Source organism: Aedes aegypti, chromosome 1 (assembly GCF_002204515.2).
Source record: "Aedes aegypti strain LVP_AGWG chromosome 1, AaegL5.0 Primary Assembly, whole genome shotgun sequence".
Lineage (NCBI taxonomy): Eukaryota > Metazoa > Arthropoda > Insecta > Diptera > Culicidae > Aedes > Aedes aegypti.
The window spans coordinates 154919863-154944034 of NC_035107.1; the positions used below are offsets into that span (position 1 = coordinate 154919863).

The 24172-nt window shown below is 36.3% G+C and overlaps 1 protein-coding gene across 2 annotated transcripts in view; it reads left to right on the top strand.

Annotated features, from left to right (window-relative positions):
* Nucleotides 1-24172, top strand: part of LOC5577888 (tetraspanin-2) — a 111470-nt gene that overhangs the window by 13433 nt on the left and 73865 nt on the right. The window contains exons 4-5 of one of the 2 annotated variants that reach the window (XM_001663544.2): nt 839-1057; nt 16621-18555. In XM_001663544.2, the coding sequence (XP_001663594.1) occupies nt 839-1057; nt 16621-16773 (372 nt within the window). In that variant the 3' untranslated portion in view covers nt 16774-18555. Of the gene's footprint in view, nt 1-838; nt 1058-16620; nt 18556-24172 lie in introns of those variants that run through there. The other variant, XM_021851621.1, reaches the window with a different exon arrangement.

Consider the following 24172-nt stretch of genomic DNA (forward strand, 5'->3'; position numbering starts at 1 on the left):
CGTAATATTTGAAACATCCCTTTTATGCAACTTGCAAAATTGAATTAAATAAGAACAACCGCAAAGGTGCAATGATTATGTATGCACCTAACCGTTGATTGCAGATGGAACGGAATTTACCGTGCAATATTCTTCCCATTCACTTCAAAAGGGCGTATCTGCATATCCTGTCCAAGAATTTATTCATGCATATGTGAATGCTTTGGACAATTTCCTAAAATCACTATCAGGCGTTAGATTGGTAGATATAATGTTTCTTGTATTGGCTGATTAGTAATAACTAAACAAAGCGTTGGCCCTTTTCAAAAGTCGGTAAAAAAAAGAAAAATACATTTTCCAATATCTAAAACCAGATAAAAAAATAAAACTACAAAATTTAATTATAATCTGTTTGTTTTAACAAGCTAAAGTGGCATTCAGGTGATTTCTATCATATAAACTTCAAAAGGGCGTAACTCAAAATACTGACTAAGGATTATTTTCAAATTCGGCCCAGAGGTGCAGAACAACGTAAGAAATCAACTGCCAACTGCCGTTTTGATGGTATATTTATTTTCATAATAACGGTAATTCGAGCACCGTGTAATATAGTACACCGTGGTAATCCCCCATACAAAATGATACATAGTCATCACCCATTTTCACGATTATACTGGAGACTTTTCAAAACTTTATTTATCCTCGCACGATCACGTCGCATCCCTTGTCGAGTGCAACAGAGAAAAACTTACGTCAAATCTTTTATCCATTCTCAATTTATTTCGTGACATACAAATATCACTCCATTTTTATTTATATATAAGATAAGACAAGATTTTCACTAACAATATTTTTATAGTTCCATTGCTGTGGAGCGGAGGGTCCTAATGATTGGCAGAGCAGTGTGTACAACAACGCCGACAGGTCATCAATTGTCAATATCGCTATTTCAAAGTTGAACGTCGCTTATAAGGTTCCTGAATCATGCTGCGTCGAGGGATTATCCGCAGCAGAGTGTAACAATGCGCGCACCAAAGGCTTGATCACATCGATTATCAAAGATGATATTTATTCTGATGTAAGTATTTTATCGCAGATCCTTGTTCACAATTACAGTCACTGACAAAATTAAGTGCCCATCTCCTTTTATAATCACACTCAAGAAACTGAACATATAAATACCAAAAGGCAAGCGTTATAAAATAACACCAACTGAGAAGATTAAAATTAGAAGATGCGGTTGAAGCATCGAATTAGTATTTGTGATAACTTCAATTTTGAAGTAGTAGTTGTGCGATGCCAACTTCGGCGAGCCGAAAGTTTACGAAGTTGCCGAGGATGGCGTCATGTCTGGTAAGCTGCGATTTTTTTAGCAGCTTGCCGTCGCCATTAGCTGATCGTTTTGTTTACTACTTTGAGTTTGTTGAGTTTACTACATTTTATCGGGAATAGAGTAAACTCAATGCTACATGTGGAACATTAGACTGGCCCTTAAACAAAAAAGTTGTAAAACTCAACGGGGAACCCCTTAGATATGTCCCTTAGGGTAAGAAAAATGCTCTTTAAAAATTTCAAGTCATTTGGTTGCTCCCCCAGCTGGCGCATTCAATTCGAAGTTTGTATGGAATATAGGTTTCAAATATATTGAAAATTGACCGTATGTCACTGTTTCGTTCCGTATACCAGTGAATCGCGTTTAATTGAGTCCAGAATAACAAATTCACTAGTCGACACCCTAATGAACATAGTTGCAGAAGGTTGTATCTGGATTTAAGCTCATTTTCATTACACTTTCAGTTGTTGAAAGTTAGGCTAAGAACAGCACTCCCGTACAATCACTTATATGCATGCACCTTGTACCGCAGCTCGCCCAGCGTCATAGGTGGCTATGATGCGCTTAGTGGTTACCACCCAGCTGTGCTGCAGAAATACAAAGCAGTATTGCAAATCTACTTCAGATAGCTAAAACACCAACTTTCTCAATTTGTATCATCATACAACCTTCTACAATATTGTTCGCTATGGTATCAAGTAATGTTTTTGACATTCTGAGTTCAATTGAACGCGATCACCAATTATCGTGACCCAATCAGGAGATGATGTTCTATTGCCCATATGTTTGAGCTGAAAATCCCATATTAACTTCAATTCAATTGCGCCAGCTCAAGGAACGACCAAATGAGCTGACATTTTCAGGAAGTCTTCCTCTAACCCTAAGTAATAATCCTGGGGGTGCCCCGTGGAATTTTACAACTTTATTTTTCTCCCATACTGAGCTGGGCCAGTCTAGTGGAACATGTTTGCAGTGTTGATAGACTCACACTCAAATCTCAATCAATACGCTCTCCGTGAAAGTAAACTCATTAGAGTTCTGCTGCGCAAATCTCTCGCTTGAGATTTTGATGCAAAATCACTCAATCAACTCAAACCGTGAAAAAATGATTCAGTCGCAAACCCCGTCAAAAACTCGTGAAAACCGAATGTAGTTGTTTCGTTATCATGTACTATAATTTTACCAGACTAACAAAAAATTATGGCCGTGGAAATACGAAACAATGAGTCAAAAAGGTGAGCCAACTCATCCATGATTTTTTGATTGCGGAGTTGCGTGATTGACAACTCACGCATGAAAAATCTCAACCGTGAGTTATGAGAAATTGAGTTTTTCACAACACTTTCGAACATACTGCAAACAACGCGTTGGTATGAATAAAAGTAGCATTTACTACAAAGCTACTAGTAGTTAGCTTCAGATGTATCTACTTATGCTTTTAGATTGTTGAATTGAATGGAACAATTAAAATTTGAGTAAAAATTATGGGAAAATAATTTCAGCTTTGATATTTCGAAAGATATTTTAAGATATCCGTAAAAGATCTGAGATTTAAAAAAAAAAAATTTGAGATTCCGGTAAGATTCTACCCCATTACCCCGCATGTCATTTCCCCGAATGTCATCACCCCGAATGACATTTCCCCGAATTCTGAAATCACGGTGCAATGTAATTCAAGGAGATAGCACATTCGGGGAAATAGTATTCGGGGTTATATAATTCGGGGTAATGGTGCATTCGGGGAGATGGCGTTCGGGGTAATGGGGTAGAATCCTGAAATTTACGTGAGTATTGTAACATCTAAGATTCTCGGATTTCCTTTGGAATTCCGGAATTTCTGAAGAAATTTTGGGATTCCGATAGACATTCTAGATTCGTTATAATAATTCCAGGATTATTTGAGCCATGCTGGGATTCTTGTGGAAATATTAGACACCATTTTGAAGAAGCGTGCACACTTTTGTGATGGTCCAACTTGGGGTAAAATCGATAATACCAAAGTCCAATTACACAACGTAACAAAAATTACATTTTTGCTTGTCTCAAGGATTAAAATGTCCCTGCACGTCACAATTTTTAGCTACAGGTAACCAAAGTTGTATGAAACACTGGTTTCATGGATGTTTACATGAAATTTAAGATATGACTTATCGAACTTTTTTGTGATCTAATCCAGTAAGCTTGCAAAATAGGAGTTCAACTTTCATTTCACATATAATTTGATTAAAATTACACGATAAAATTAAGATTAAATCGATATTTCAACATGCTTGCAGTTTTCATCCAAAACTCTTCGTTTCTCTTATATGACAAAATGCAATACTTGTCTAAAACACCAAAAAACAACTTTTAAGCATCGATAGTATCATGAACTTTGATGATAAGTGTAGTTATACACATAAAGTATAGATTCTGTGGCAAATTAAGCATATAAATTGCCTTACAAGCTGGAAAACTTGATTCAGCAACCCTAAATTAAGTGAATAGCGGTATTTTGATGCTTGAGAAAAAACATGTTCCGCAGTGTTATCTTATCTTGAGTTCTATACTAAAAATTGTCTTCATTCAATCTAGCTGGGATTAATTTTCTGGACAAGTGTTGTCATGGTATAAGGGTGATCGGGGCAATATGGGCCACTTAAGGAAAACGTCATGGAATGCATAGAAAAACAGCGAAAATGATGGTTCAAATGCAAGTGACTTGAAAAATGTTGGCTTTCATGTTAGGGGTCGTCCATAAATGACGTAGCATTTTAGGGGGGAGAGGATTCACGAATTTGTGACGATGTGTGACGAGGGGGAGGAAAGGGTCATAGCTGGTGGACGTAGCATTTCAAATCACGTCGGTAAAAAAAGAGGCGCTGACAAAAATTACAAGGTACCGTGGGGCAAGTGGGTAATGGAATTCGCATAGTTGAGATTCTTTCAATTCTAGAGACTTTAAATTGAAACAAATGATGTTGTGTATATGTTTTAGCTTGACTCCCACCATATATAAGCAGCATGCTAAAATTGATTTTTATGAAAAATTGAAAAAAAAAAACAGAAAAAGTTTTTGAAAAATGTTTCATTACTTTTCACTTGCCCCAAAAGTGGGGCAAGTGAAAAGTTTACCGTTTTGAACAATAAATTCAAAAACAAACAGTTGTATTTACGATTTCTATTAGCTTTAATACTTGTTAAGGTTTCCCCCATTTTTATGTTTTGAACTAGCTTTACATAGACATTCCACGAGATTTCCGTGTGTTCTCTAATATTGCAACTTTTCAGTCAACGTCTTCCTTTTAATTGGCTGCCCGAAGTATACATATTGATATTGTAATGTTTGGCAACATCTTTTAGAGAATTTCCATGATTTCTAATAGCTTTTAACGCTTGAGTATAGTGTTTCTTGAATTATCAGCACGTTATGTTTTTCTATGATAATTGCGAACCATGTTTACTTATGGCTACTTAAAGAGAAAACACAAATTCAATCTCTAATGATAAACTTTTCACTTTCCCCACCTGATAAGAAGATTGACGGCACAGACAAACAGACGTAACACTGACGAAATTTCCATCGACCACTCTTTTAACGATCATTTCAAATTCGCTAGGTTACAAATCTCACAACCAGAGGCGCGCGCATCGTTTTTCTTCGCGTTTGACGTTTCACACTACCGTAATCTGCCGGTCTTGTTGCACGAAACACCTTTTCGTGCAACATGCTCACCAGATGTGATGGTGTAAACTGGGCGATGGATTTTGAAGAAATTTGTTCTAATTGTTACGTCTGTTTGTCTGTGTTGACGGTGTTTAAATTTAGTTATTTTTAGGTCTACGTCGAATTAATTCTAAAACTTTTTTTATTGCAGTTTGAAACTGTCACAGAGGACAACTAAGAAGTGGTACAGGAAATTATTTTCCGCAACTTTTTTCCACTGAAAATATTAAAATAAGATTGTACTTGTTACGGAGTAACAGTTGACAGGTTAACAATTTTTCACTCTATTATGCAATAATGGCTGAGAAATCTCAGAAATCTCTTACCTATCGTAAAGTTCTCAATGACCTCAAAGGTTTACGCATGAGTTTAAAACGTTTATTCACATATTCAGTAAAATATATCAATTGTTTTCACTTACCCCATTTACCCACTTGCCCCGCGGTACCTCATACATTTTTTTGTCAAACTTGTTTTTAGTTGACTTATACACTTGGGTTATAAAATGCTGAATTGGCTTCAAATATTCATATGACAGTATTAAATATTTTCTAAGACATTTTAAATTTTCTTGATAAATGCAATCAAACAGATGGTATGAAGCTTCAAATAATTATTTGAATATTAAGTATATTTTATCCGTGTCTCAATTAATTTATTTAGAAATAAATTAATGAAAAGTTGAATAAATTAATAAAAATACTTTAACGACTTGGTTTTCGTATTTATTAACAAGACATAGAATCAGTCGTTTCAGTTTTATATATTTGTTCTGTTGGGGCTTTATTTCTTCTATAGATTAAAATATGCTCATTTAGGCAAACATTACATCAAAATAATATATTTATTCCGTGTATTATTGGTTCAATGTTGCAGGAGATCTTCACTTAATCAACTCATTGATTCGTTTTGATATATCAATTCTCTTGATGGATTTAATGAGGACATCAGAATCGAGTGTTATCGAAATTGTCATATCATTAAATTTTCTGAATCACTCGGTAAAGTTAAGAAAGGTTATTTTTTCATTATTTAATTGTTTTATTATAGGTTGTGTAGGAATATTTCAGTATGGGAAATGATAATGAAGTTTATTTGAAATATTAACAAAGATGAATAATTTGTATAATAATCGCTAAGATTTTCGAAACATTATAGATATTACAAAGGTTAATTTTTCTATTTCTGGCCACTGATTGCTTTTATTTGAATTTGGATAATAAAGACGAAGATTCATTTTAATCTAAGAAATTTTGTTGATAATATTCATTGAAATCTGGTTCCTAACAACGACTAATAAAAAACAACAAACGAAATTTCTGTTCAATATATGATTATTATATATATTAATATCAGTAAGTTATTAATATCAAACTTTGTATTGAATGTCTAAATTCCAATGTTTTGTTTTAGCCCAATCGCTGAGGAAAACAAATAAAAAAAATGATAGGGGGGGGGGTGCTTGATACGTGCTACGTTTTTTCCAAGGGGGGGCGGGGGTATCAGCATTTGTGACTAAATGCTACGAGGGGGGAGGGGGTGTAAAAAATCAGTGAAAAAATGCTACGTCATTAATGGACGGCCCCTTATGTCGATAAATGATGCCGGCAGCTTAATTTTTTACCGCAAAAAAAAAATCAAACCGCGATAGCTTTGTTGTTTCTCGTTATTTTTGCACCATTTTTTCACAGGTTCTTAAAAAGCTGTTCTAGTTTAAGAATCCGTCGATATTGATTTTTGGTGATCTGGTTTTAAAGAAATTTTAATGTTCCTTGGGGGACCGACATTTTCCATATAAAATGTCTTAGGCGGCCATTTTGTTTTACGTCAACTTATTGCAAAAATAAAATGTGGGATATACAATGCCATGTAATAAGGAGCTACCGTGGAAAAATCATACAAATTGGTTAAGTATTCTTATAGATATCTGAAAATTACGATATGAGATTTTTTGAAGTTTTCAAGATCTTTACTTAGCCAGCTTCGTACCAGCTACATAAATGCTCATTACTCAAAGACGGCTGCACCAAATTGCTTTCTTTTTTTCACAACATACTCTCATTAATGTATTGTTCCGAGGAGTGAATATCCGAATACGATAAAAATTCTGTAGCCTGAGATATATACGTAGGTTATTGTTACGCATCAGTCCCCCAAGGAATTCCGGAATATCTTTGGATCCAGATGACCAATGAGCAATGTTTACACAGATTCTTAGTTACCGCGATTTGGTTTTTTTTTCTAAAAAATGAAGCTGCCGGTAGAGGGGTTATCTACTTGAAAAATTTTGTGCTACGATTTTGATAACTATGTTTTTTCGCGTGCTTACCAACCAACTTCTTTGTACGCGGCGTCGTATACTGCAATCAACTTCCGACTACGATCAAAAATATAAATTCGTTCAAAGTCTTTCGTCAGAACTGTACTGAATGGTTGAATGGGGGGAATCAGCATATGTAAGTTAACAACAGAAACTTAGTTAAATTAGTAAAACAGTTGAATTGCTTTCTTCCTTAAGTGCCTAGCGAATGTAGAAATTTAAAAGTATTAGCGTATTAGCTTACTCTACATGTTTTTGGAAATAAAAAAAAAAAAAATATGGGACATTATGAATCACTCTACGGGGCAATATGAGCCACCTCTTTCAATCGTATGTTTTTTATTTTAAATAATAGAGAGAAGAGCTTATGATAAACAACACAATAATTGAAAAATAAATTTTATTAGTTTGACTTGAAATTATTAATTATAGCTGCTTATATTTGGTAGATACATAACACATAGTAATTCGTAACGTAATTCTAGTATTAAATTGCGACACTTGATACAACCTACTTTCTAGCAAAGTATTTCAACTGTAATGGTGCACCAATATGACTATTGAGTGAAAAAATAATCTAGTATATTTAGGCAATCCATTTTCATGTTCATGTTTGTTTTGCTAAAATCTAGGTGGCTCATTTTGCCCAGCCCCTTCACTATTCGATTAACATTGTATTTTCCAATATGTTTTGTTTACGAACAAATCTAATTTCACGCAAATTTACCAGAATAACAAATATAGTTGTATTATAGGCTTAATTGAAAAGTGCCAAAATAATAAGCTTTTCATGACAAAAGACAAATTTGTACATTTTTGTGAATATTTCGAGTGTTGAAACGGTTCACGGTTTTTATATTGGTGGAAACGGTCTTACGGTTTTTATATTGGTGGCTATTTGAAGCATCCTCTAGCAGATCATGATGACACTAGACAATAAAACACTGTTTTTGAGGTCACAACCCCGTATGTTCATATTGCCCCCATTGTCCTTATTTATTGATCTCAAGTAAATATAAGCTACATGACCTTTAAAACAATGGCAAAGTTTTTATTACAATAATCAGATTTTTTGGATATTCTGATCTAGTGTGGGCTTCGTGGCCGTTCGGTTAGCGGCGTCAGTCGTTCAGGCGTATTGCGTCACGAAGCATGGGTTCGATTTCTACTCCAGTCGGCGGAAACTTTTCGTCAAACGAAAAATTCATCCCTGGGCTACTGGGTGTTCCGTGTTGCCCGTTGCCTAATGTTCGTGATTGTTCAGTCTGTGCAGCCTTTGGCTGAAGACGGTGTAAATTGTCTAGTTATACTATTCATAAGGACTGTTCATAAAAGAAAGTGGACACCTGATTGTTAACATTTTGGTGTGAAAATTCCAAGGAAAAAATTCTAATTTTGTTTCAGTGTGTACTCAATTCTTATTTTGACAGGAGAAGAAAGTTGGCATCAAAACAGTTGTAAATTCCAAGCGATAGGTCGGTTTAACATGGCGACACTCAGATTTATTCTGCACAAATGGTGTTCAGAAAAGCTGTCGTTCCGAGATTTGGCTTAAATCGCTAAGTGTCCAAATTCCAATTTTCCAACACTGTATCGAAAACAGATGCTTATGACAACGTGTAATACATCCGAACAAAAAAATTTGGGAAAAAAGTTTTTTTATGGCAAGCAATTTGCTCCTGCGGTATGAGAAGTACTACATTTTTCACAACGGGTTCAATCAACGGCGAAAATTACAGAACTGGATGCATTTAAAAACGTCTTCTGCCCATCTACCGAACGTATAACAAGCCTCAATTGTTTTGTCCAGGCCTGGCATCGACTCACTACACGGAAAAATCAGTTTACCTAATTTTTGAGTTGACTTTACCCAAAATTAAGTATATCGATTATTCTCTCAACCCAAAATCTCTCGGTATTCTCTCTCTTCCCCACCAATGTTGTCAAAAACAGAGAGAGCTGCATCTACTCAATGGGGGTAGTTTGGCCCAATAAGCCAAATTTGGGTAAAATGCATTATTCTCAAGCTTGGGTTGAATGAACTTAATTTTGCGTTGAATCAAACCAAATTTAAGTAATTTTTTCTGATGGCTTTAAAGGCAAACTACCTAATGGAGGCCTTGGAAATTTAGCCAAATTTGGATTATTGGGCTCAACTACGGTTTTGCATTGAAACAACTCAGATTTGAGTAGATCCGCGTTGCCGTGTATGCTTAGGCTATTTTGAAGATGGTCCAGAAAGAAAAAGCCGAATTTGTTGAAATATGGCAGATTCTACTGAATTGCCCATAACTACGCCCCATTCGGAAATATTGGGCAATAATCAAACGACATCTTAAGAAGGATGGAAGATAAGCAAGTTCCATGGATTTTTTCATGAAAATGTGGTAAGTAACACAAAGAAAAGTTACGAAAAAAATTGTGCAGAACCCGATGGGAGGCATCAAGAAAAAAGTCAGAGCATTATCCAGGAATGCTCAATAAATGTTCAAATTTTTGTGAATTTGGTCGAGATTACTTTGATTTCCATGTATTTCAAGAAAATTCATGAATTTGTTCGAAAATAAATACGTGTCCACTTCTTAAACAGTCCTTACTACTGCATAATACGGTTACCATTCATTGGAATCATCTATACTCCAGGAAAATATAATTTTAAGCTGGTGAGATGATCACAAACTAAGGGTGGATTTAGAGCACAATCAGACCTCTTTTTTGTTTTTTTTTTACAAGGGGGAAATCTGCAAACAGATCCCCTGAGATGGTAACTCAACCTCTCACAACAATGAAATGAAGGCAATCGAACACGACATGCTCCACTGTTTCCTCCACACCAGCACAATTGGGGCACGCAGGAGATTCTGAGTGCCCGAACCTATGCAGGTACTGTCTATCTATAGCAATGGTTGCTATAGATATGGTTGGTCAGGACATGGTGTCCTGACAGAAACTGCGTCAGGTGGAAGTTCACTTCCCCACGGTTTCTACTATACCAATCTGACACATTTGGTATTAGCCGATGGGTCCATCTACCCTTAGTGGAGTTATCCCATTCCTGCTGCCAGCTTCTGAGCGTTTCCACTTTACACTTGTCGCGGACTTCTCTGGTACCCCTTTGTTTGAAGCATTGAACATCTTCCTTGATGATGAGCCCGATGGGCGTCATCCCGGCTATGATGCACGCGGCCTCTTTAGATACCGTCCGGTATGCACTTGCTACTCTTAAGGTGATTATAAAACGAAGCCAAACTTCGAATTTTCAAGTGCACAAGACTGGAGAATCTGACAACAGTTCGCGTTGAAAATCAATCAAATTACTTGCTTGCTGTTGGTGACCAATGGGATAAATTTTCAACGCGGAGCGCTGTTTGGTTCTCAAGTCTTGTGCTCTTGAAAATTTGAGGTGTGGCTTCGTTCTATAATCACCTTAAGCACATTATCCTGTACGTGCTTTTCAACCGCTTTAGGTTTCTGCTCGTTCTAAGCGCTTTTGACCAGATTGATCCTCCATACCTTAGTATGGATAGCGCCACGTTTGCCAGTAGCTTGCGTTTGCTGGCAATTACAACAAAACTGTTAGGCATCATCCTCGAAAGCGCCGCTAAAGCCGTAGATGCCCTTTTACAGGAATATTCAACGTGGCTAGCGAAGCTAAGCCTGCCATCGTTCATTACCCCAAGATGCCTAAGGGATCGCTTGGACTCTATGGTGCAGTCACCTACCGAGATAAGCGCCCGTTGCTCGGACTTGCGGTTGTTGACTACCACCATCTCGGTCTTGCGTCGGGCCAGTCCTAGACTTCATCCATTCCTCAACTATGGAAATAGAGTGCGCTGCTGTCAACCCTACTTCCTCCATCGATTCACCATAGACCACTAGGGTGATTCCGTCGGCGAAGCCAACAATTTTAACACCCGTCGGAAGGGGCAGCTCCACCTTGAGGGATTGAACCTTGAGGTACTCCCGCGGTAATTCAAACGATTTTGTGCTCCTCCTCTGTGTCATACAGTATAATCCTACCATAAAAATAGCTTTCTAGAAGCTCACACAACTGCACCGGTACCTAGAGGCGGTGAAGCGCGTATGCTATTGCTTCCCAGCTTGCGCTGTTGAATGCATTCTTCATATCCAGAGTGACAACCGCGCAGTAACGGATGCCGCTCCTTTTATGCTCGATTGCCACCTCAGCTGTCTGAACAACCGACTGGATAGCGTCCAGAGTAGATTTCTTCTTCTTCTTGGCATTTACGTCCCCACTGGGACAGAGCCTGCTTCTCAGTGTAGTTTTCTTATGAGCACTTCCACAGTTATTAACTGAGAGCTTTCTTTGCCAAATTTGCCATTTTCGCATTCGTATATCGTGTGGCAGGTGCGATGATACTTTATGCCCAGGGAAGTCAAGGAAATTGTCTTTACGAAAAGATCCTGGACCGACCGGGATTCGAACCCAGACACCTTCAGCATGGCTTTGCTTTATAGCCGCGGACTCTAACCACTCGGTTAAGGAAGGCCCTAGGCCAGAGTAGATTTACCTTTCCTGAATCCAAACAGGTTGTTGGACAGGCCATCCGCACCTTCCGTATACGGTAATTACTTGTTGAGAATCAACCTGTCCAATAACTTGCCCGTCGTATCTAGTAGACAAATGGTCTATACGCCGACGGGTCACCTGGTGGTTTCCCCGTTTTTGGTAGTAGCACCAATTTCTGTCGCTTTCATATATCCGGGAAGATTCCTTGATCAATGCAGCGTTGCATCGTGGTTCTGAACATGTCTGGATCCGCGTTCACTGCCGCTTTTAAGGCAACATTTGGGATACCATCGGGTCCCGGTGCCTTGTTTGACGCGAATGATTTCACGACTTCTGTCAGCGCTTCGTTCGACACTCTCGCCACTTCTTCTCCTTCATCTGCCGCATACGGCGCTGGGGGCTATGGGCTTATGGGATGGTGCGGGAAGAGTACATAGATTATCGATCGCTGCAACTCGGGCGACTTTTCTTGAGGCGCTATGGCACCTTTGGTCTTAGCCATTACCACTCTGTAGGCGTAACCCCATGGACTCGAATTGGAACTCTCGCATAGACTACCAAAGCATGCCCGTTTTCGACTCTTGATTTCCTTTTTTGAGAGCCAACTTTGCCTCTATGAATGCTGCACCGCGTTCTTCTCTTTGTGCTTCTCTGCGTGCGCGTTGCATTCTTCGTCTAGCCCAAAGGCAGATTGCTCGAAGATTTGCAATTGATTCGCACCACCAGTACACCGGCGGCCTGTTCTCTCTAGGAGGGGCTTTTCTCGGCATGGAAGCATCACACGCTCGTGATATCACAACAACTAGCTCTTCACCGTTTAGGTCCAGAGTGTTCCGTTCGCGCTTCAGGGCTTCAGTGAATACTTCGCCGTCGAAGCGCGCTGTTTTCCATCCTCGGGCTTGGGTCGAGTTACATCGCGCTGCCTTCCGCCCGCCTAGTATTATACTATAGCGAATCGATTGATGATCGCTATGAGTATAACCGTCATCAACACGCCAGTTCATGGTACCTAAAAGGTTAGGACTACAAAACGTCACGTCGATAATCGATTCTGCACTATTGCTGCGGAAGGTACTCACTGTACCCACATTTGCCAGCTCTACATTTAATGCGGCCAGGGATTCCAGGCTTCTTTGGTTGGTGCAGCGGCTACCCCACTCCACTGCTCATGCATTAAAGTCGCCTGCTATCACTATTGGCTGCCGATTAGCTAGTTCGGCTATCATTCTGTCGACCATGTGGGAAAATTCCTCAATCGACCACCTTGGGGGCGCGTAACAACTGCAATAGTACACGCCGTTGATTTTTGCTATCGCAAAACCGTCATTTGAGATGGAGACTACTTCTTGGATGGGGTACCGTCCTGTCAAAGACAAATTAAAGACCTTCATGTCCCTTGCAAATGCCCAAAATTTTATGGCTCATAAGGTAATCTAGAATGCCGTGAAAAGTGTACTGCGATGTGTCAAACTTGGGTACCTTTTGCACTACCGAGGGACCAAATGCAGTACTAGAAGTGGTACCCAATCTGAGCCCGAGTGCGACGGACCTGGTCCTGTCGTCCCTATAGCTGCTAGCTGGTGAGACCTATCCGCCACCCAGTTCCCGTTGTTGGCTGGTATACGGTATGGGTCCGATAGTAACACTGCCGAAGCAGCTGCTGGGCTGCTTCACAGTGGTTTGCATTTAACTGTGTTACTTCCGTTCTGGCTGCTTTGATACTCCGCTTGTACCCGGACATTTGGGTCTACTGAAATCCATCCGCGAATTACTAAGAAACAACATAATTATCGTAATGTCAGATTGAACATAATTATCGTAATGAGTATCTTCGTACCTGCCACATGATATTCACATTCAAAATGGTCAATTGACATTGAAAGCTCTCAGTTAAGAACTGTGTAAGTACTCATAAAAACATTCTATTTGGCTTAGCTAGGCTCTGTCGCAGTTAGGACGTATCGCCAGAAAGAATACCAGATCTCTCGATTAAATTAAAAATTCATTACCGGATTAAAATTCATTTCGAAACATCAAAAGTTATACGGAAATCTCAAAATACCTTTAGAAATATCAATATCGTTTTCCCATGATATTTACTCAAATTTTAATTATTCCATTCATTTCAACAATCTCAAAGCATGAGTAGCAACCTCTGAAGCTAACTACCAGTAGCTTTGTAGTAAATGCTACCTTTATTCATAGCATCGCGTTGTTTGTAGTATGTTCGAAAGGTGTAGAAAGAGAAATAACACAAACATGTTCCACTCGTGTTCCACTTATAGCGTTTACTACCGATAATGTAGTAAACTCAACTTTACTACATTTTATTCATACCGCCCAATGAGTCAAACAGTTGAGCCAACTCATCCATGATTTTTTGACTGCTGAGTTGCGTGATTGACAACTCACGCATGAAAAATCTCAAGCGTGAGTTATGAGAAATTGAGTTTTTCACAACACTGGTAGAGCTTACTTTATGCAGAGCATTAAAGTTGAAACCGACACTCGTGTATTCTGAGAATATGCTACTTCAGAAGAAGCAACATTTTCGTGGGCTTACATTTCTATGTAAGCCGTTTTCAGCTTGTGTGAAAAAGTGTTTGACAAGTCTCCTGCTCGATTGGGATGACATTGACAGTAAATTTGGAATTCCAGTTGGAATATTTCCTTTCTTTGTTTATATAGGGTTACCATCCGTCCTGATTTAGCAGGACATGTCCTGATTTTGAGCATCTATTGAGGTGTCCTGATTGATTTTTCATTTTTGAAGTTTTGTCCTGCTTTTTCTACATGACGAACCATGAAATGTTGAAGATAATTAAAAAAAAACTTTTATTAAATCACTATCAGAATGAAAGAATAATAATAGAAGTTTAGATCAAATCATGGGACCATAAAAATGTTTTTTATCATTACATTAAATATTTTGATGCATCAACTAACATTGATTATTAGTAGGACCCTTCATGGTTTTCTGACGAGATCCTTGGCAAATTCTCACGAGATGCTAATGAAAACATAAAGGATGCTTCTTTGTGAAACTTCTAACAAGATTCTTGGTAGATTGTTTGTAATAACATGATTCGATAAATCCTAGAGGCATTTCCTTGCAACTTCAATAAATCAAGGAAAAGGAATCGATACAAACTCAGCAAATTCATACAATTTCATTCATTCCATGGATTTTTTGAATATATTTTTTAGATTTAGATTTTAGAGCTTATTTTCTGATGTTCTTAGTAATTTTCTAACGAGATCTTGATCAGACACTAAGCAGATTCCTTTGAAAATTATCGGTAAATTGCTGGCGAGATTATTGCAGAATTTCTTAAGATATCTAAATGGATATTTTAAGACCCTTGGCAAAATCTTCAAGAATTTCTATTGATTGATTCCTGGTGAGGTCCTTAATGAAATTTTGAGCGACAGTTAGGCAAAGAAGATTCTAGCTGTGGTTTTTGGCAGACTTCAAATAATAACCTTGAGAAATTTATTATCAGAGATCCAGCCATTGCGAACATTTGACTAGGTTTTGGCGAATTATAAGATACTTGCGTGTCGTAACACTCAAGTGTCTTCGAAAAAATGACAGATTGTTGTCCTAGCATAAGCCTAGTTATACATAAGAATTTCTACTAAAACCCGCTTATTAGAAGTTTCTAAAAATAAGACAAATAATTTTAAGAGCGGGAATTACTTTAATGAAGGGAAACTTTCTCTTTCATGGGTTATTAACAACAGGATACTGTTATATAAATAATTATAAAAACGTTTTTGTCTCAAACACTCACTTTGAAAAGAGTTTTGTTTTTTCTTGAAAAAATCGTTCAAATTTTTTCACAAGATGATCAATTTCTTTTCATCAGTCCTCAACAATGAAAAACTGAAAAAAACAACATTGAAATCGCTGCTGTTTGAAATATGAATTATGTTCGGAGTTTGAGACAAAATGGAACTTATAAAAAAATTGGAAAAATTTAAAAATGTCCTGATTTTGGATTTCCAGGAGATGGTCACCCTATGTTTATAGTTTCTTTATTGTGCACTTTCTTGCAGATAAGGCGCGCGTTTTATAAGGATTAGTGCAGTGACGGTTTGTCGCTGAGTTTTTTTTGCGAAAAATTTAACAATTTTTGTATAGCTGACTCCAAAGCAAAGCAACGTACATAATTATATATATTTTTACTTAATGGATACGCACATGTTACATTTCTTGCCATTTCATCTTACCCAGTCGTTCCAACTTGCTCCGATGTACCTTATATTCTTCATTTTCTTGGCATTACGTCCAATGACAGAGCCTGCTTCTCAGCTTGGTGTTCTTATGAGCACTTCCACAGTTGTTTACCGAGAGCTTTCTAGGTTACCATTTTAGCATTTGTATATCGTGTAGCAGGGGGCCTTCCTTAGCCGAGTGGTTAGAGTCCGCGGCTACAAAGCAAAACCATGCTGAAGGTGTCTGGGTTTGATTCCCGGTCGGTCCAGGATCTTTTCGTAATGGAAATTTCCTCGACTTCCCTGGGCATAGAGTATAATCGTACCTGCCACACGATATACGAATGCGAAAATGGTAATGGTAGTAGTAATGGTAGTAGCCGGCTCTGTCCCAGTGGGGACGTTAATGCCAAGAAGAAGAAGATATCGTGTAGCAGGCACGATGACACGCTATGCCCAGGGAAGTCGTCACAAAAGAGGCACTTTGTTTTGGCGCTGACTGTACCTAATTATTTCTTATATATTCTTTCTAGGGTTGCATGGAGAAACTGGTCAACGAAATAAAAAAGAACATTAAATCAGTATACATCATTGGCGCTTGTGTAATTGGAGTTGAAATCTTGGCATTATTTTTTGCTCTATTTCTCTGTTGTGCAATCCGACGAAACAACAGTTACAAAAATTAAATTGTTCCAAAATGAAAAATAATATGAAAATATGAAGCATAGAATTGTGCACAACCATAACGTACAAGTGTATAAAATAAAAATTATGTAGCGTCATAACGGTTCTTTGAACATCTTTGTCTAACGCTTGTGGTCCTCAGTGATACGTGCTCCATACTGAAGGATATTTATAGTGGTAATTTAAAGAATTAAGTCTCAAGTAATAATTCAGCACACTAGTGTTATTACAATTGCGTACACTAATTTTACTAAATCAAATGGCACAAAATTGCTTGTACACTTTTTTATATATCGTAAAGCTACACGTTTTCGATTTTAACGATTAAATTTTATGATGCGATTTTTTGTTATTTAGACCAATTTTGATCTTATAACTTTTTGTACAGTTTTAATACAATCGGATTTTGTTCTGATTTTGGTATGAAAATATTCGACCCAAAAAGCATTATAATTTATCATTTGGAAAATATTATGAAGAAATATACAATATATCTCTTATTTGCCATTTTGTTCGATAAATCAATATCTATGTTGGGACAGCAAAAATGTAAATCAGAGGAAAACACAGATTTAAACTACAATCACTGCATTCACAGTCTGGCGAATAGAAAATCCCAAAAACAGACAACGTGATAATCTCACCTAACTGAACAAAAAGCTTAAACCATTAAGTGATCAATGAAAATACACGATAGCATTCACACAATGGGTTTCAATTAGGTGAAATTTCGCCGAATATGTTTAAACTGCATTTTGTTTATAACATCAATAAAGTTTTGTTGATATAAGCGGACATGATTGATTGGCTCCGATAGTCCTATCCGCTAGACTGTGAATAAAGTGACTGTAAAATGAACTGTAATAGGGATACTCATATTAATCAGAATATTTGATAAAAAAAAAAGATTCAAGCCAATACATACAAAAACATCAAATCCCTATAGTACTTCAAACTGAATTTGAACAAAAACAAATGTCATACAAAACTCACATACACATGACTGCAAATAACACATTTCCCAAGTAACCATGCCGCTCAAGCTGAAATTTATGTACAAATATAGTGTATATTCTAGAGATACTACATACAGTTTCTTTACTATATAACCAAGAAAAAATTTGTGCCTTAAGCTGTTTCACTAAACCCACGTTTCTCTACAGGGGATCCGCAGACCCACGACCATGTTAAAAGTACGCTGAAACGATCACCTCAAAGTGATGTTTTTTTAGCCATTACCAGAGTTGACAAACAATGCATTGACATATTGGTTGCTACAATTTGACGTATTATTATTACATTTAAATTAATTTGACATTGTTCTGATGCCGGGTCTCGAACTAGATTTACAGGCGCATGCATATCTACTGCTCCAATCAAGGTTATATACCACCAGTGCACCAGTATCCGTTCATGACCCTATTTCCGCTCACTAGTGTAAAAATTGATTTTTCGTGTCAAAAACCAACATTTTTCGCTCGGATATATTCTAGCAATATTAACAACTTTCAAAAGAAGATGTCTGACATTATTTTCATTTGATAAAATAATTCTTTATATTGAAAACCCAAGACCTCGTGAGCGATTATTGGATCACTAGGTATTTCTGAGTGTTCCAATAACTGCTCATGCAAAAACTTAAACAAAATTCTAAATGACGATTTTAGTATACAGCTTTCTTTATTGGAGTAGTAGCTATGCTATATATCAGAATAAATAACGAAATTCGAAATAATGTATTCTTTAGTAAGTTCGTCACGAAATCCGATTACCATGCGCGGAAATAGGAGCACTTAGGATGTAGTAACAAATGCAATTACATATAGTTTATGAAAGTTTTTCTATTTTTTTTTTATTCCCGCTGATACACATACTTGGAGCTGCATTGTGACATAAAAATAGTATTGATTGACACAATAGTTATTTTATAATAAACATTTAAACACATAACTTCCATTAAATGTGCGGAATATGGTGCTCTGATGGAACATTCGCAGGTTTAATGCATTATTTAAAGATACAATAAGATAATCAAACAGGTTATATTTTATATGTTGTTTAAACATCGCCTAAGAATTTTGCTTGCTTTCGGTGTGTGTAAACACCGTAAACACCAATGCTGAACATTGTTTGTTGAAAGGTCTTAAACACAGTTTAATAATAGACGAACCTTATGAAAACATGTGGTTGAACTAATAGGGCGATCCAAAATTTAAAAATGTATGAAAATCCGATCTCCCATATTTCCCTTACCATCCTTACCATAAAAATAGCGTTCTGTAAAATTTTCAGCTTTTTCGGTGTTCAGGTGTTCGGTGGCCCAAAAACAATGGAAATTACTATGGAGAAATTTTGAGAGATGTTCCAAACAAGTTTGTATGTAATGTGAGTACAATCTTATCATCCCACAGTGAGAGCTCACTCTTCAAACCTTAATGAAAGATAAACTGAAGAAACAAATCCCTTTTGAGCTAATTTTGTTTGGATTTTTTGTAGATGATTGCAGGGCTATAATCCCATTTGAAGCTGAATAATAACAAACAAACTTATAAATATCTCTTTTCCTATCTATCGGATTGACTAGCTCACTTCAGCAAATTTCTTTATTATGGTTTGAAGGATGAATTTTCACTATGAGATAATAAGTTTGTGCTTACATTCCAGTACTAACGCGTTTAAAACATTTCCTAAAATGCTCCATAGTATCTTCGTTGGGCTACCTTTAAAGCAACACCGAAAAAGCTGAACATTTCACAGATAGTGTTTTGTTTTATGGTAAGTAAGGAAGTGATTTTAGTTTTTTGTCCAAATTAATTAATTGCACAGCGTAATTAAGTCAAAGAACATGCCAAAAGGTAGAGAAAAACTTCCTCTACGAGATAAAACTGCCCATACGGTTATGTAGGATCCAAAAAAACGTCGAAAATAATTGAATTGTTAAGCACTTTTTTCATTATTTTGGACACACCAATACATTTTGGACCCTCAAAGTATATATTTTAGACACCCAGCATTTTTTATCGTTTGGCGACAAAACCCACGACACTGGTTGTATAATATGCTTGCCCATAGTCTAATCTATCGATTGACAATGAAAAACCGAAGGGAACTCTCGACCACAGAGGCGTCAGCAGAGTGGGTTGTGTTGGGGGCTGCACTCAGGTGAGTGCCACGAGTCGGGAATCGAAAGTGGCGTGTGTATCGCGACGAATTGAAAACGGCGTGGATGATTTCAGTATCACTCTTTCACGGTTTCGTTCCGTACAGAACAGCACTAGTTAAGCAGACATGTTTATTAATCGTCCAAAATTGTTTCTTGAGTGCATTACAATTAAAGTTGATTTAAAGAGTACAAATATCGAGCTATTGTTATAAATTATAATCAGTGGGTTTTTTCCCGCTTTAAATCAACTTTAATTGAGATTATACCTACAGTAATGCTAGATTTACCGAATCGGACATATAAAAAGCACCAACAGCGTTTTCTTATAAGGTACCGTGGGGCAAGTGGGTAATGGAATTCGCATAGTTGAGATTCTTCCAATTCTAGAGACTTTAAATTGAAACAAATGAGGTTGTGTATATTTTTTAGCTTGACTCCCACCATATATAAGCAGCATGCTGAAATTTATTTTTATGAAAAATTAAAAAATAAAATACAGAAAAAGTTTTTGAAAAATGTCTCCTTACTTTTCACTTGCTCCAAAAGTGGGGCAAGTGAAAAGTTTACCGTTTTGAACAATAAATTCAAAAACAAACAGTTATATTCACGATTTCTATTAGCTTTAACACTTGTTGAGGCTTCCCAATGAACAATAACATAAGTAACATGTAAACAAAGAAAATGTTATTCTTTTCACTTCAATTTTCTTCCGTTTAGTTATGTTAGTTGAAATGATTCGACAACATTATAACTGCAACATTTCCAATGTTAATTCTTACATTATAGGACAGCAATTGCATTTCTGCTCTGTAGAATTTCCACCGCTAGTTATTTGTTTTTGAGAAAGTCGGATATGACGTCGGATAACTCTTCGGGAGAAATCTAACGGAATCCTTCAATAACGTATTTAGAATCTTTTTATGTGGATAGACCTATACCCCATTTTTATGTTTTGAACTAGCTTTACATAGACATTCCACGAGATTTCCGTGTGTTCTCTAATATTGTAACTTTTCAGTCAACGTCTTCCTTTTAATTGGCTGCCCGAAGTAGACATATTGATATTGTAATGTTTGCCAACATCTTTTAGAGAATTTCCATGATTTCTAATAGCTTTTAACGCTTGAGTATAGTGTTTCTTGAATTATCAGCACGTTATGTTTTTCTATGATAATTGCGAACCATGTTTACTTATGGCTACTTAAAGAGAAAACACAAATTCAATCTCTAATGATAAACTTTTCACTTGCCCCACCTGATAAGAAAATTGACGGTGTTTAAATTTAGTTATTTTTAGGTCAACGTCGAATTAATTCTAAAACTTTTTTTATTGCAGTTTGAAACTGTCACAAAGAACAACTAAGAAGTGGTACAAAAAAATGTTTTCCGCAACTTTTTTCCACTGAAAATATTAAAATAAGATTGTACGCCGCCAACTTGTTACGGAGTAACAGTTGACAGGTTAACAATTGTTCACTCTATTATGTAATAATGGCTGAAAAATATCAGAAATCTCTTACCTATCGTAATGTTCTCAATGACCTCAAAGGTCTACGCATGAGTTTAAAATGTTAATTCACATATTGAGTAAAATATATCAATTGTTTTCACTTACCCCATTTACCCACTTGCCCCGCGGTACCTTACACAATAATCAACTTTAGAGAGCTATATCTTCGTCGTTTCTCAACTAATTATTTTCATTGCTATTGTGACGCACTACAAATTACCTCATTTTTTAATAACTATTGACAAAGTTTAGTGAAAACTATTGATTCAAAAGTTACAAATAGGTTGAATTTTGACAAAAAAAATGCTTCAAAAACAAAAAGTGATGTAGCAGAAAAACTACGCGTCAAATCATATTGGTGTCTTCAGCGCATTTGATCATTAAATGATAAAGAGCATTTTGATTTGATCATTTATTTTTTTTTTCTGTCGCATTTGATCATTGAATGATGAAGGCACGGCTAGTTTGTCCACTACATCTTTTTTTTTGTCTTGGTGCATTGTTTGTCAAAATTCAACCTATCTGTTACTTTTGAATCAATAGTTTTCATACAATTATTTATATAGTTATCAAAAATTGCAGTAGTTTGTAGTTCATATCAGAAAAAAATGAAAAGAATCGATTGAGAAACAGCGGAGAAAAAGCTCTCTGAAATTGAAATCCGAAACTGTATATACACCATACTTATGTATATATTGCGGTTTGAGCAGCATAGTTACTTGGATTGCTACCAGAGTACACGAAAAATGTTTGTTTTTTTTTTTTAGTTTTTGATGTCCAAACGTGATTACATAGGTGATCTATCCATGGATATGGATGTAAGTGCGATCTTCCCACATATTTTTTTTTTTTATGATTGCGCATATCGGGTAGCTGTTATTAGCAAAATTATAGATAATTGATTTTATTTATTTTCAGACATGAACTGTGTAAAAAAAAATGTTCACGAGTTACAAGATCATTTTGTAAAAAAATATCCCTATAACAAAATATTTTAGCAAAACTTCCAAAATAATTTAAGATACCAACTTTTTATGTCATCTTCTTTTGAAATTATCCAACTTTTTTAATTAAAAAATAGTCACTTTTTGTTTCAAAATATCATGGAAAGCAGAAAACCAATTTTCTTTCAATTGAAAGTTACTTTTTAAGGCTAACGATCACGCATTGTTTTATTTTGTTCCGTTGTGTCCCAATGTTATCAGGAACTATTATTAATGGACCTATTCAAGGTGCAAGTGAGATTAAATACCTCACGCACACGTGAACACGTCTTATCTTATAAGGTTTATGGTTATAAGGTTTTGACGTTATGAAGTTTACATGTACACGATGAAACACTTGTCAAATGTACAAATTGAAATTGAAACCAATGTTGTCACAAGTACAGATTTATTTGGAAAGGTAAGGTACCGTGCAGCATGTGGGTAATGGAATTCGCATAGTTGAGATTCTTCAAATTCTAGAGAAACAAATGAGGTCGTGTATGTTTTTAGCTTGACTCCCACCAAATATAAGCAGTATGCTGAAATTGATTTTTACGTAAAATTAAAGATAAAAATACAGGAAATGTTTTTGAAAAATGTCTCATTACTTTTCACTTGCCCCACAAGTGAAAAGTTTATCGTTTTGAACAATAAATTCAAAAACTAACAGTTATACTCACCATTTCTATTACCTTTAACATTTGTTAAGGCGTCTCAATGAACAATAACATAAGTAACATGAAAACATTTATTATATTTCTTTTGTTCAGTTATGTTTGTTGAAATGATTCGACAACATTATAACTGCAACATTTCCAATGTAAGTTCTTACATTATGGTACAGCAATTGCATTTCTGCTTTGTAGAATTCCCACCGCTCGTTATTTGTTTTTAAGAAAGTCGGATATGACGTCGGATAACTCTTCGGGAGAAATTGAACGGTATCCTTGAATAAAGTATTTAGAAACTTTTTTATGTGGAAAGACCTATATCCCATTTTTGAACTAGCTTTACGTAGACATCCCTCGAGATTTCCGTGCGTTCTCTTATATTGGAACTTTTCAATCAACGACTTCCTTTTAATCAGCTGTCCGAAGTAGACATATTGATATCGTAATGTTTGGCAACCTCTTTTAGAAAAGTTTTAAGATTTCTAATAGCTTTTAACGCTTTGAGTATAGTGTTTTTTGATTTATCAGCACGTTCTGTTCTTCTATAATAATTGCGAACCATAGTTACTTATAGCTACCTACAGAGAAAACACAAATTCAATCTCTAATGAGAAACTTTTCACTTGCCCCTCGTGATTAGAAAATTGACGGTATTTCAATTTAGTTATTTTTAGGTCTACGTCGAATTAATTCTACAACTTTTTATTGCAGTTCGAATCTGTCAGAGGGGACAACTTAGCAGTGGTACAAAAAAATATTTTCCGCAACATTTTTCCACTGAAAATATCAAAATAAGATTGCACGCCGTCAACTTGTTACGGAGTGATAGTTGACAGGTTAGCAATCTTTCGCTCTATTATGCAATAATGACTGAAAAATCTCAGGAATTACTTACCTATCGTAATGTTCTGAAGGTTTACGCATAAATTTGAATCGTTAATTCATATATTCAGTAAAATATACCAATTATTTTCACTTACCCCATTTACCCACTTGCCCCGCGGTACCTTACAGATTTTCGAATAGCTTTTGGTACAGATTCTGTACGGTACATATTACAGATTTTCACCG